Here is a 15685-nt window from a genome sequence, read left to right on the forward strand (position 1 = left end):
TGATGATTCAGAACCCGCTCTAAAACCCATTTGGAATTTTCTCAACGGGTTTGCACAGTATGGTAATGTTAATTTGCAAAGCACTTATACACAAGCCAAGTGTTTCAAGGCATTCAAAACTCAGGCATGTGCACCAAGGCCAGAGCAGATTGAACAGGTTCCAAGGGGGGACAGTGTTTCCCCCAACTATAAAAGTATAACCATACAATATAGAGGCATTTGAAGAAGAAAACTGATGACTGTGTCTAGAATCACACAATTGTGAAAGGGTGTCACCGAGAATAGAAATGTAATGAGTGCAAATTACAGTAAAAAAAGTACATTAATGCAGTACTGAATGATATTAAACTAAGCACAGTGAATATTTATGGGGAATAGCAAAAATAAGTGAAAAAGAAACTTTTTTGGGAAATAAATATTTGAAAAGCATGTATTAAGGCAAAATCTATATTTAGAATAGGGAAGCAATGGGTAATGAGGGTAAGTGCTCACAAAGCCCACTGAGACTAAAGTCACACACAATATGGATAAGGGGCATGATATATTTAAACAGTTCTATTGAGAAAACAGTAGTTCAAAAAAAGTATTTTTTATAGAAGCACACACCCTGATTGGTCGGACTTCTAAGAATAAGAAGTTCACCATTTAGGGGTTTTGCAGGGTTTGTTAAATGAAAAATGGATTTATGGATAAATACAAATAGGCCAAGCAATGATCAAGAAGAATGAGGGAGGCTTGGAACAATTATTGAAGCACAACATGGATTATTATTATATGTGATGAATTGATTTATTGGGAAAAGAAATAGAGATGATTAAGGTTAGAAGCTCTTTCACGATATGCTTATAAGAGGGGGAGTGACACGCACACACGCGACACATGCGCACGCACACGTGCGGGCATGCGCGCACACACACCCAAACATGATCTTGTGGAAATACAGGCAATCAATGGATTGCAGGTTCAATGCACACAAAAAACACACAGGTAGTTGGCAGAAGGAATTCAATACTGCAATGAGAACACACAACATACATACATGATGCTTTCGCTTTGTATTATGAATACCAGTTAAGGATATTATGTTTTGCTAAAATATGATATAAAAGAATTTTGATTTTTTGAAGATTATAAATAAAAGAACATACAGAGCCGCTTGCTTACATTCAGGAGCACTGGACTCTTGAAGCGCACCAGCCGAGGTGAAAACAGTGGCAGTATTTTACCACATTTTATGTGAGGGATTACCAGGGCAGGTACAGAGGCAATTAGGAAGCAAATGGAAATGGAAACAAAACCGTGGCCTGAGATGGCTACAGTGCATCACTGTCAACTGTTACAGGAGAAAAATTAAAAAGAAAGATGATGCCAGAAAAATTGAGGCGGCTACATCCCAGGTGATTAATCAGCGCCTGTTGGGCCTAGAAGGGAATGGATTTGTGCTACAAGGCAGAGGAATGGGAAATAGAGGAAGAGGTGGTTTTCAGAATAAACAAAGCAGAGGAAGATTTAATCAAGGAGGGCGAATTAGGCAAAACCCTCCTGTATGTTGGAACATGTGGGATGACAGGGCACATTGCATGCACATGCGGGAGCCAAGGATATGTACAAAATGGGCAATTCACAAGGGGGCGGAGGGGGGGGGGGGGGAGACAGCTTATCCTCTAGCATACAGCTCACAAACTAGGGAAGGGTTCACCCAGGATCAGACATTGTATCAGACACAACAGCGGAGAGTGCAACAGGTATAGCAGCTGGAGCAAGTCCACATTAATTCATTACAGGGGCAATTGTAATGAGCCCTATGCAGATTTAGCAATATGTAAACACAGAATAAGTATTGACACCCAGAATAGGAGGTGCCACTGTGGTAGGAGGAAATACTTTCAGAAGAACAGGGGTATGCATGCATGCATGCATGCATCCACAATAGCTCACAGGACGACGAGGTGTTCAGAATTATCAGTGATATTAGATATGAGCCGCCAAGGGTTAATGTGACGGTAGGAGACAAAACCTTTGCTTTGTCAGTAGACACTGGGACTGCACGTCCATGAAAAATGGAGGGGAAATATCCAATAATGGGAATTGCCATAAATGATTAAGGGTTCTTTGGAGCCACCAGTTGAGTTTCTTTTTTTTTAATGAATTACCAGTCTCTATAGGAGAGTGTAACATGACTGATCCTTTGTTATATTCACAACAGGCACCTGCCAATATTTTGGTAAGGGATTTAATGACAAAACTTAACATGATTATATTATCTATTGGCCAAGGGACAGTGTGTCCCGTTTTTGGAATACACTATTTAAATGCAGCAAATTTATATTGGCACTCTCAGGGAAAGTGGCTCTGCGAGATGTTTCAATTGAGTTGGAGGTTTTTCTATTTATGGGGTGAACAGTCTATTAACATGGCTATCTGGCCTAGTGGAGAATGGTGAGAATACCCGATTAATTCTTGATCAGACCACGGATACCTATGGACAAAGAGGGGGGGGACAGGCTATCCCTACAGAATTAAAAGCAGCCATAGTATGGAAGGAAATGACAATGCTCGAAGGAATGGACAATAAGAGTAGACCATGGAGGACAGTGATAGTTCTCAAAGAAGGGTCTAGGCTGATTGATGAGATATTTAGAGAGGACTCAACAGATGATGAAGTGGTGTTTTTTTTGGGGTTTTTTGTTTGTTTTTTTAGGAGCACCACATACGGGATAAAAATAGAGAGAAGGATAAATCTCACAGCGAATGATAAAATGTGGCAGCACCCAGCATATTTGAAGGAAGACTTGGAGAGAGTGCCAAGTGTCCTGTGAAACAAAGTCCCTCAGGACATGGGTCTATTGAAGGTAATAGGGGAACAAAATAAAAACACACGAGAGATTATAAATTTGTAAACAAAAAAAAACAAAGTGGAGAGGTTTGCATTGTAATTAGACTAATTAATGTAAGCCAATCATAAATAAATGAAGATAAAAGCGCAGAAGTAAGAAGTTCAAAATTAAAAGATTGACGACAATTATGGGGGTGAAATAAATAATGAATGAATATTAAAGCAGCAAGAAGCACAAGTTGAAAAAGGTGCTAATAAAGGAACAAAAAGTAACGTTTTGATACAAGGGTGATGAAGGAAGGTGTGGGTAAAATAGCCAGATTTTCAAACACAAAAGCACAATGGATGGTGCTGGTTACAATGGAGTAGTGTAGTGTATTTTGATGTAGATACAATGTGATTAAAGAAGGGCCAAAGGGGTATGAATGGCCAAGATTGATTTGATATAAGAGAATGTTTAAGAGAACTATACCAAAGAACATATGAAAGTAACAAAAATATTGTTTGAATGTATATGATGTCCATTTATGTTTTACAAATGAAACATATTGTTATTCTTGGAGAACAAGAGGAATGTCTACACGAGTAGAGCATAGCAATAGAATAGGAAGAAACATGACAAAGGTAAGTGTTAGCGGACAAGAAGATTGACACAGTAAGTGTTTGAACAAACTTTGTTATTGGGAGTAAGAGTAATCAGGTGAGTACAGAAAAAAGGCACTGAGGGATAGTCTTTTTAGAAAAACAGCATCTTCCCAAGAAAGGAGCAAACATGTGTGAGATATAATATATATTTTTTCACACAAAAAAAACCTTTAAATGGACGTTATGGTTAAGTTACGCTACTAAAAACCTGTGAAATTCCCTAAAAAAAATAAAAGAAAAACTTTATAATCATGACATTATGGTTCGCGGTAAAACCCAAAAACCCCTGAAATTCGCCAGTTATGGTAGCCTAAGCATCAATAACTGCCTGCACCACTGTGCACTGCTAACACTAACACCCAGGACATCAAAGATAACATCACAAATATCATTCATGACATCATTGATGACATCACATGCGCTTTCACCTTTCATACAAGGGGTGGTGAATGTAATGTTGGCAAAAACATATCAGGGATTATCGGAATATGTGTAATAAATTGCATACTACATCACTCAATGTAGTGTTCTAAAGAACATTCCATTGCAGTGTTCTTTCTAGTGCAGGAACCTACTCATACAGAAATGTAGATATTGGTTGCAGCATACACCACAGAGGAGCTACATTTGTAATTTTCTAAAGTTATATAATGAAACGGTGTATGCCTCTGCATAACAGTTTTCCGTACTGTGAAACATGTACTAAATAGCTAATAACGCATCACTTGCTACATATTTCTAATACACCCAAAACATAAATAGACTACAATGCATACACATATGGGGCTTATACATGGAGAGTAAAGTAAGCAAACAAGAGGCAGTATCAATACCAACTGTGTATAATGTACATGATTGTATTCACGTACAAAAATGATGGCTGTCTTGCAGCCCTACTTCATCCCCTATATATGTAGAGCATATGATGCGATTACATTCTAAGGAAAGTAGTGTAAGAACATGTGAGAATAGCAATATCTATAAATGTAATACCTTTTGAAAGTTAAGTTTCTGACCGTCAGTAAATAAACCCACCTCACCTATTTCTGTCAATAAATAAAAACAAGTGGGCCAGATATGTGATATCATGAATGATATTTGTGATGTTATCTTTGATGTCCTGGGTGTTAGTCTTAGCAGGGCACAGTGGTGCAGGCAGTTATGGTTGCTTAGGCTACCATAACTGGCGAATTTCAGGGGTTTTTGGGTTTTACCGCGAACCAGAATGTCATGATTATAATGTTTTTTTTTTTTGTTTTTTTTTTTAGGGAATTTCACAGGTTTTTAGTAGTGCATCTTAACCATAACGTCCTCTTAAAGTTTTTTTTTAGTGAATTGGACGGGTTTTTAGTAGTACTATTTAAGTGTACGGTGTAGCTAAGAGAAACATTTACTGCAGGTCACAGATTTTCAGTAGTGCAACATAACCAAAAGTTCCCTTTAGGAAGGGTCGTTTGGTGAACAGTATACACCTTCCGAAGAATGCCACATGAAAATATACTGTCGCACAGTACCGTGACATGTCCCAGAATCAATACACACTTACCTGAACAAGGTTTGCCTGTTAGGCAATGTGGAAATAGATTCTATATTCATGTAGGAACGTCCACCTTGATCATTTGCCTTACACAACTGCAACACGTATTGGTATGCAGCGATTGCCAATGCACTTCACATTATATAATGGCAGGGAAAATTGTAATTATCTGAAACAGACATCAGCTAAAGGTAGCCTTCCTCCCTAAGAAACAGCAGCAGTGGTGTAATGCAAAAGCATAAGAAACTGTGTTGCTACCTTGCACATAACAGATGGAAAAAATGTGCTGCCACACATACAGTCACTCATATTACCGTTTGATGCCTTTTTGCTCAATGCCGTTCGCATAGTGCCTTATTGCCTGCCGTGGCAAAAAATAAAGGCACCCGTAAACAAAGATAAGAATGCGTTCATAACGACCATTCAAAGTACAATGGAAAAAAAAATCTTTTGCATACACTCCACGTACTCCTTATTTCTCTGTAAAGTACATAGACGCAATAATCTTTGCCAGCAATAGTCTAAATTACTAATGTAGTAACATGTGCTACTAAAAAGGACGTTTACTTGTAATTCGAGGCGACTTTGGCAGTAAGGATCACAAAAGAAAATTCTCTTCCAAGATGGCCGCCATAGGAAGGGAAGGCGGTTATGGCATGCATAGCCCCTCTCTTCCCTTTCCATTGTAGTTTGCAAAAAGCACAATTACGTGGCGTGACACAGAACCTGTAAATAAACATTCAGCGAAGTACAAGGTAATAACTTACATTTGCAAATAAAACAGTGGAATGGTAAAGAACACATGACCATTTTACAGGTTACAAAATAGATTTGTTTAATAACAAACTTGCAGAGACCTTCGGAATAATAGCATAATCAATGCAATGATCACAATGCTGGTAAGGGAGGCATTTCAAATGTTGAAGATGAGGAGGCTGTTTTTTTTTTGCTCAAACAAACATTTTGGGGTCTTCGTTGAAGCAGTCGCTATGTTTCCAGTTATTTCCCAGAAGTCCTCATGACGTTGAGCCTACAGCACCATAAATGATGTCACGTTGTTCCAAATAGCGAGTTCAGTGAACGGACAAAGCGGGCTTACAGTGTCATTCCACATTATTGTTATGGACAGGCAACCGCTCACCAGCAGTTGTATTTGCCGTCCGAAGAAGCCCTCACTCGGGATTTGAAAACCATGGCACGCACAGTACGGCAATATATACATAGGCGGGAAAGGTCACAAAAAAAACGTGTCAGTAACCAACCTGTAGCAAAGATTTAAGTGCTACACAAAAGTACGTGCTCAAAGTTGACATTCTAGTAATATGTTAGTAATGTCCAAGTGTACCTACAGGTGGAGAAACGCCGAGATTCTGCATGCGCCGTAAGAGAAAACAGAATGCCAAGTACAGAGAAAGACGATAATTTAGGTATGAAATAAAAAAAAGAGTGGACAAATAAAAAAAAAAACGTGCTATGTGGACAAAGTAAACGTTTCAAAGTAGAAATATTAATGGTAAAAAAGGTTGAGTGCAGTCATACCCTGCAAATGAGCAACCTGTGCACTCTGCAACATTACAGGAAAATTGTAAAAAGGGCAGAAAAATAATATGTCAATTATATTAGCACAATTAGATGTGCAGTTATGTAAAAATAAAGCACGGTTCGCTGTAGAGTGGGCCAAAGTAAACTTACAAAATATTTACAGCCTCCATTCTTTTTCTGCAAATGAGTCACGAATGTGTTCGCAGCGAAGAATCTTCGTTGACTGATATTGCATGTCCCTTACAAATTTTTTAAAACATAACCTTATCAATTGCTGTTTTTTTTTACCCTTTCATTCCGTGAATAGCGAGCAAGTTTCTCTTGGGCTCAAGGTCAAAAAACAATTGCCACTTTACATTCACTCGGATGCGCAGGCATATTGAGCGGTCAACCAAAAAAGCAAATCATGTGGCCTTCACTCAGAAGCCAAATACATTCTTGCTTTGAAGCAATATATTGAAATTCAATTATGAGAACCTCTACTCCCATACACCTCCAGAAGCGCTGTTTCAAGCAAACAGTGCAGATGATGGCCTTAGTTTTCAAAACTGAAGAGGCCAATGTGAGGGAAATATTATCCCAAAACACATTTTATTCCACACGCTGTAATTGGTTGTGGTGCAGTGACCACGAACTTGCATTTAAACTTATCATTTTGCAGACATGAAAACTGCACTTTTTCACTTTGTGCTTCCACAGCTCATTGGTCCCGCTCAAAGGTGACCTTGTGAAATACTATTAAGAGTTTGAGAAGTCTCATTTTGGAAGGGTTTCTGGCGGTATCCGCGCACACAAAAATATTAGTAAAAGATAGGGGGGGCACCAAAGAAAGCTGCCTTACTTCAAGTTGCTCTGCAAAAAATCTCGGAAAGAGCCACATGGTCGTGAGCACGACCTTTTTCCCCCGTTCAGTGTAAGGGGAAAAGAGAGGTTTTGAGCAGCCCTCCCCCTTATAACTTTCGCCCCCCTGCACCAAACATCACCAAATTTGCTAACCAAAATCAGAGTGCCCGATATATTTTTTTTCCAAAGTTTGGCGACGATTCGTCCAAAGGTAAGACAGTTATAAGGCAGCCAAAAACAGTTCCTTCTATGGAAACAGCCACTCCACCAAAGCAACACAGTCACTAACGCGCCTGTCTGATGTGCTGCAGTGGGTGACGGCAGGATCTAGAGGTTAAGATATATGTCCACGTACTTTTGAATGTATAGGTGTGCATTGGCTTATACCTCCACCGCTAACAAGGTCGTTTCTGGGTGCATGGGCTTTGGCCATGCAGCCAAGACTGTACACCCTCCCCAGAACCATCTGACATGCTAACCTATAGGACGAGTGTATGCACTGCAGTAATATGATGTGGTGTTTCTGGCCAGGGCCTAGGGTTTTAGGCGTATGATGTATGGGCTACGGGCTGCAGCCATGGAAGCAAAAGTCTCCATCCTGCCCACAACCACTTCAGTGATTTCCAGTAGTACGGGTGTATTGATAGGTGTGGTATGCTTCACTTATTCTGGCCAGAGACTGCACTCCTAGCTATGTGTCCATACATATCATTGCAATGTGTTCACGTGCACTGGTTTATAACTCCAGTGCTTATAACTTTGTTGTTGGGTGCATGGCCTCTGGCCATGCACTCAACACTGTACACTCTTCCCTCAACCACGTAAGCGATAATCAATACTACACGTGTAGCCATGGTCGCGACATGCTGCGGTGGTTGTGTGCAGGGCCTACAGTCTTGGAAGTATGGCCTTCGGCCTACGGCCATGCATCCAAGACTAAGCAATAACAGACCCATAGGAAAATGTAATATAATAGGGAAATACACTGAAAAGCAATGGTCACTAACGCCACGCATGTCCGGCAAACATTTTCAAGGTGCCTGTACACAGCAGGGACTCAAATAGTATCCTTATTAGATCCCTCATTTTCTGCACGTACAAACATCCTGAAGAAGGCGCCAATGCAGAATATGTAATAGACAATTGCCGCCCAAACAAGTACAGTATTTCATCCGTCTCTTACTCTTTAAACCTCCCCAAGCATTGTAGGAAATCGAAATCATTGCCCAAACACCATTTCCCATGGGGAATACATCATTAACATCTACCGGCCAAACAAATACAGTATTTAACCCATCTCTTACTCTGTGATCCTCCCCACGCACTGTAGGAGAGGAAAACAGTTTCCAAAACAGCATTTCGCCTCTGGTAGGTAGCGCGCTGTCTTCAGATCCAAGATGTCGGGCGCATCCACACATTCTGACGTACATCACGGCTCACTGTAGCCAATCGGCGAAGACATTGCGTGTCCGCGGTGATGACGCCACCCCCCCTGGCCAATCGGTATCATGTCCGCGGAGCGAACAGGGAAATGTGACCGCGGAGCGGACATAGATATCACCAATTTATTGAGACATATTTTTGGGTCGTTTTAAAGGAATGTACTGGACGGATTGTCACCAAATTTACTAAAGCACGCTTTCGGGTCCAAGCCCCTGCCACAAATTTGGTGAAAATCCGTACAACAGTTTGGCCTGTAGCCGTGCGCAAGGTTTTTCCCCCATTCAGTCTATGGGGAAAAAAAAAGACGTTTGGGACTCCCCCTCCCTTATAAGTTCCCCCCCCCCGGACCAAACATCACCAAACTTTGTAAAAAAAAAAAAATCAGAGTGGCCCATATACTTTTTGGTGAGGATTCGTCCAGGGGGAGCAGAGTTATAGGCCGCCCAAAAAGTGCTCTTCCTATGGAAACAGCAACTTAACCATAACTACACGGCCGCTACCGTGGCCGTGTAATACACATACACACACACACACTATGGCCATATCTAACAACAAGAATGAAGAAGACTTTAGATAGAAGGTGGAGTAACCTTTTTGTAATTCTGGTAACGGATAAATGCCAAATAGGTATTTTTGGCAAAAGCATAAGACTTTGAGGTTAGGCAAAACGATGTATGCCTATGTTACACTTGCATGCATTTAATAGGAACAGTGATGGGTTCCAAATAGCAGGTGTAGGCAGGATTAGTGTAAGTAGGATGACGAAAAATGTTAATTATGTCTACACAGAATAAACACAGCAAAAAACAAAGACGACTGCGGTCCCGCGCTAGCAGGAGGACTTCAAAAGTACAGAGAACATTTCCAGCATGGTTGAAAAAAACTAAAGAAAGACAGTTTCGATTGCTACATAATGACAAATCGTTTAAATGTTTACCAACGATTCTTTTAAATTTACAGAAAAGCAGCCTACAATTCAGTGATCCCAGTAAAACTATTTTCAGCAAAGAGTAAAGGTCTACCCTGAGGAGATGATTGATCGCTTTGCTAACAAAGAATTGACTGTACCTCTATTTCGGTTTTCTACTGAGAGCAAAAACCCATACCAGCTTCTTCAGGTACGGATACATCAAGAAGAAAGAAGGGGAGCGATTGAAGAAACGCATCCTTTTTTCAAACAAATGTTTTGAATTTGTCATGTTGTCGGTTTTGTCGTTTATTTTTATCATAAAGAATGAGACTGCATGACTCTTTGGTTTGAGAATGTCAACCACAGAGGAAATGTTTCCTTTAGTGCAACATGCAGTTGTTGGGAAAAGGCCATGAGAAAATAGGGCAATACCAGGAAAAAGCCAAAGATGCATATGCTGCATGTCATAGGCACAAACAGGTATCAGCCAGTATGTATTAAGTATATAGTGATGCCAAGAGATGCTGAAAACTGAGAAAGGAGTAGCTATCCTAATATATTAGAAAAGGAGAAAATGCAGTAGCAATTGTTTAGGAGGAAGGAGTGTTTAAAAGAAACATAGGTATTTTAAGGGTTGGGTTTGAGGAGGAAGTACTGAAGATAAAGACGCACTTATTTTTCAAAAGAAACTGAGTTTTAGATTACAGATGGACTGAAGATACCTAAACACCAGGCAATTGACTGCAACCGATCCTGCAAGCAGGATCCAGCCAGATGCCCAGTTGCAGCCACTTTGTTTGTAAAGATGTGTCTCTACGAGACTCCCCCATCCTTGTGTTCCCCAGAAAAAATTGAATGCACCCCCCCTTTTCTGACTATTCGATTGAGAATTCAAGTACTCTGATAAAGAAAAACAAAAAAAAACTATGAAAAAGAACTGGCCTATGCGCTTAAAGGGCCATGTGAGACTTGCAGCCAAGCAGCCTAAAGGACAAGTAAACAAATGGACTGAGCTTAAAGAAGGTCCATGGATGCAGAATAAGCTGAATCAGGTGGAAGATGTACTGATGGAAGAAAATGTTTATGGCGAGAGAGCAGGAAACAAGGAAATGTTGTGGGGTGGGAGAAAGGGGAAAAGTGGACGTAAACACTAAAAGTTGCACGTGGACAGAACAGGAGAAAAATGGGCTGGTGGGTTCACTCAAGGAATGATTTCTCACGATTGTCGTGGTGGCTAAAAGGAAATCCTGTAAATCCAAAGGTGGAAAAAACAAAACTTTTAATCGGTCCAATAAAATGGTGCATGGAGACCCCCAAAAATGGCATAATCATGCAGTTTAACTCTTAACTAAAGTAGCAAAATAGCACAAAGGGTGTTAATAACAATTTATAAAAATCTATCAATATCTTTTCAGGGTGCGAGTGCTCCATCTTGTCCTATTAAAATAATGGTTTGGCAAGCACATAAAGGGTACTACAAAAGGGTCCGAACGCAAATTCTAACAGAATATTGGGGTTAGATGGAGTGAGCATCAGTTATTAAAAAAGTTACCTTTTCAGAATCATACTATGCTAGCGCTAGATTACTTTTTTCATTTCTGACCGATAAAGCTATGGTCAATCAGATCCCCAGATTTATCAAAAATCTGGACCCTTTCAATTCCAATATCATTCAAATTTGGCTATATTTTGAAGGACTGCCCGAGGCGGAATGCCATGCATGCAGGATTTTATTCATTAGTCTCCAAGCCCTTCAGCGTGCAGATTTTGCAGTTTGAGTTTGAAATACAAGGACAGCATTGTCACCAAATAAGAGGATTATAGATCCACTACAATTCGAACGAGGTTCACCTACAAGTAGTCGGATACTTTTCTATGTCGTTTAGGTACTGCGCAAACCAGAGTTGAGCAACCGCACAGCCTTAGTGGACTCTTTTCAACAGGAAAAGGTTTAGCCGTCCCTCCTCCAAACCCCCCCACCCCCCACATCTCTTCTTGGCTGAGTATTTGACATACAAAGACTGAATTGTGTTTAGCAAGACAAGCAGCTACCCAATACCTGTCAGTGTCTGAATAAGTGACTGAACGGGGGTTATTGAGAAGAGGAGATTAGTAAAAAAATTCTAGTCAATAGTTTTCAGTCTACATGCTTAATATGCTATTGCTTCCCGTTCTGTCTTGAACCTTGTTTTCTCCAACTTCCTACTCTTTCTGTGGATATTTCTGTAAAGGTATGTGTTACTGTTTCTGCGCTCACTTGTTCTTGTGCAATTCTTTTTCCAGGGATTGACTGCTAGGTTTAGCAGCAGGTAATCTGTCCCTTTGCTTTGTTGAGTTTCAGTATTGTCCATTGTGCAATATTTGTTAACAGTGTGATGGCTTTCTGTTTCAGGATGCAGTCACTGTGCTGTTCCTGCTGGACCTGCACAGGTTATTTTGTCTTGTAAGTATTGGGTGCTTGTTCGTGTCCAAGGGTCCAGGCAAAAGCCTACTCTTGCTGCTCCTTTCCATGATTATTCAGAGTGAGACTCTGCAATAGCAACCTGCTCAGAAGGCTAGACCTTCCCTTAACATCACAGGAAACCTTTCCGATTCTGTGCACATCCTAAGTGGGAACCAAACAGAGTTGTCTTAGATGGAGTCACTGCCATCTGCTGTTCACTGTTGCTATAGCCTATCCTTATCCTATACTTTCAGGACTGCACCATGCTTGCTTCTTCTGATTCTCCTAATGGCACGCGTGTCTTCACCTTACTTAGATTGTCAGGCCTACATACTCTCACCCTCCAGCCATAGGGCGCATAGGAGGTTAGTGTAGTTTGTGTAGCTAGTACCTATGAAATGTGATGTGATCACACTCCAGCCAGGTGGTTTGCCAGTCCTGGGCCCGGCTATTCTCTCCTGATTACAGCAACCAGATACTCACCCACTGCCAAGGTTACCCATCTGTGCCAATCATGAAGCTTCTTCACGATGTACTGTTCAACCTTGCTGCAGCCACTGATATATGTGGCTTAAGGTTGGGCTCCTGGAGGTACCAGCTTCCATAGTCTCCATCTCTCCGTCCTTGCTACTGAGCTGAGACCTCTGTCCTTTCACTATGAAAACTACAGCAGAGTCTTGAGCTCTTTTATAGCTCTCCCAATTTACTGACTAATTAAGCTAGAGCTTGGATTGGTTATTTCATGTTTTTTTCTTTGAAAGGGATTGGTTTTTCCTGCTGTTGGTTTTTACCTCCAATGCGTTTCCCCTCTTCTAATAGTTTTTGCCAACTGTAGTCAAGCATTTTTCCACCATTTGCAATTCTGCCTAATTAAAGATGGAAGCAACTGCTAAGAACTAAAAGGTGCCCCATCTGCCATGCTGGAGTCGGACAGAAGGAAAGGGTTAGGGATGCGGCTCTGGGACTCTCCACCAATGCTGAATCGATGGGGGTTTAGAACGCTAAGTGTTTTCCTACATGGTTTGCGAATCAGCCCTGAAAGAAATTCTGAACTGACGCACAGGGATCCCACCAGCAATAGCCGCTGTCACATGAAGGTGTTTAGAGATAAAGGACTGCGGACAACCAAGAATTCACTAAACAGTCTCACTCTTTCAGCAGCTCTCATTGGAGTAGCCAGAGAGTATCTCCCTTAAATGTTATGATAAAAGGCTTATTGGGGAGAAGGCAGTCAATTTGGAATCCCCCGTTTAAATCACCCATTTAACTCAGGTTGGCATGTCTGAACATGTACGTGCCCATCTAAACCTTGAAGGAGGGGGGTCACATGACATAGGAATGCTCCAAAAGATGAAACAGCCCACCCAGAAGCTCACATTTAATGGTAAATGTGGGCTGATGGTGGGAAACAATACAGTTTTTACAACTCATTCACAAGATCACATTTTCAAGAAATGGTACTATGTCATTCAAGGTGAGAGGCTTCAAGTACCACTTCCAAATACAAAAAAGCCCTAGGTAGATCACATGAAGAGACAACATTAGCACATTAGACGGTTTTGTAGCTTAACATTTTTGAAGTGCCTTTCAGAGAAAAAAGATATTTGCAAATGAAGAGGAATTGATTAAAACATCATGGATGTAATGCATTACTGCAAAGGTTTTCACAAGACGAAATAAATAACTTTACCACGGTGCACAGAACATGTGGTGAAAATCAGAATGGGAAAATGTTTCAGCAACACATGAGTTGGGCACAAAGGTTTCAGTTTCAAAACATTTAAAGCACAAATAAAAACCTCAAGAATATTAGTGGGATAAATATCAATCCCCCTGTATGTACACACCAAAAAATAACATTGACATCATATTCATACAGTATATACAAATTAAATATTTAGAGAGAATTGCCCCCACCAAAAGGGCAGCAAACACAGAGTTGGCATTATGAAAAGAAACCCCTTCAGCTACCACTGCCTCGTTTTCGTACACGAGTTTGAAGTTGACGTTATATAGCTCATCGGAATGAAGGAAGGGATCAAAATTGCTGGGAGGTATTTAGTACCTGCCTGTAGTCTTGAAGAGCCTGCTTAGCTACATAGCAACTGCTATCAGAAGTTACATTTGACTCCGCTTGAAGTATAAACATACCTGAGATTAACTGTTTGGGAATCTGTTTGAAGGGTCATTGGGCACATCTAGAAGGCATTTAAAGTAAAATGAGTCCTTGATAATGGGCAAAAAGGTGTAGATTGCAATTCATGTGTAAGTTTGATTTGCAAAATGCAGTGTAATATCTCCTTGTTCCCGAGTGATGTCTGGCTATTAGCTGTTGCTACGCAAATCTTAATTTCAAACCCCAGAGGTACAATATTAAATGAGAAAACCAAGCACATTCTAATCTTTATACCAGTAGGCATGAATCCCAGATTTAAGGGCAAATGCACTCCTAAGAAACTGTCAAAACCAGCACTCGCTTTACAGATGAGACAAAGCCTCAAAGCCAAAGAAAAGAAAAAGGAGGTACTTATTACTTGTAGAAGTCATCTTGCTTCTTCTTGCGTGTCACAAATAATTACAAGCACGAGTTTTGGTTGATTCACAAACTAAATGGAAATGAAAAGAAAAACAGTTACATAATGAGCAAATCATAAAATGAGACACACTGGACACTCAAGATGATTTGGCACATCCTGTCCATCCAGCTTGATTTCATTGTGTTTCTTAAATAACTAGTACTGTTGCAAAATAACTGGTCATGTGGTAAGAGTCACTCTTGCAGTGGGGATTCACAAAGGTAGGTGGGTGCTTCAATCAGGTGTAATGTTTTGCAGGTTTTACATTTAGAGCAGGACCTCTTCTATTTAGAACATATGGTGCTGTAAGCACCTGAAGATCTTTGGTAATCATTTTGATAAACGTGTCATGCATACAAATGTACAGCACAACTGTGTCAAACATATGTGGAAGAGAATGCATACATGAGGATATCCCATGTCAAAGGCCATCTGCAAATGTCTAATATCAGGTAACTAAAGCAAATGGCATGAACGAGCTCTGCAATCCATCTACTGTTAACAATATACTAATAAGTATGACAACAGAAACCTGTAGTAGGAACAAGCAATATAGAATATGAAAAATGGGAACAAAATGGACAGAAACATTAAGAATAATGGAGAGGGTGGAAGAAGCACAGAACAGAAAACACAAGCAGTAGCAGGGCTAGAAAAGTCTACTAGCCCACTCACATTGGCGAGTAGATTGTATAAATGGCGAGTACCATTTGCATGGTCCTCGACCTTGATGGAGAGTCGGGGGATGTTTGAAATTTGATATTTACTACACACAAATTTTGTTTGCAGTAAATATTCTCCTTTGCATGGCTGGCCATTTGTAGGAATCTGCCCACCCGCTACCCAGCACCACTGTATGGACTCATTCATAGACACAGAATTTTAACAGGGTAGTTGTACTATAAACAAA

At 40.5% G+C, this 15685-nt stretch overlaps 1 protein-coding gene across 2 annotated transcripts in view; it reads right to left on the minus strand.

Annotated features, from left to right (window-relative positions):
- Positions 1–15685, minus strand: part of TAF7L (TATA-box binding protein associated factor 7 like) — a 467210-nt gene that overhangs the window by 437298 nt on the left and 14227 nt on the right. Inside the window, exon 2 of one of the 2 annotated variants that reach the window (XM_069613026.1) lies at positions 14734–14805. The exons of the other annotated variant lie outside the window; for it this stretch is intronic. Coding sequence (XP_069469127.1) covers positions 14734–14746 — 13 coding nt within the window. The 5' untranslated portion in view covers positions 14747–14805. The remainder of the gene's footprint in view (positions 1–14733; positions 14806–15685) is intronic. 2 annotated transcript variants of the gene reach the window in all.

The sequence above is a fragment of the Ambystoma mexicanum genome, chromosome 5p (assembly GCF_040938575.1).
Source record: "Ambystoma mexicanum isolate Mex_15411 chromosome 5p, UKY_AmexF1_1, whole genome shotgun sequence".
NCBI lineage: Eukaryota > Metazoa > Chordata > Amphibia > Caudata > Ambystomatidae > Ambystoma > Ambystoma mexicanum.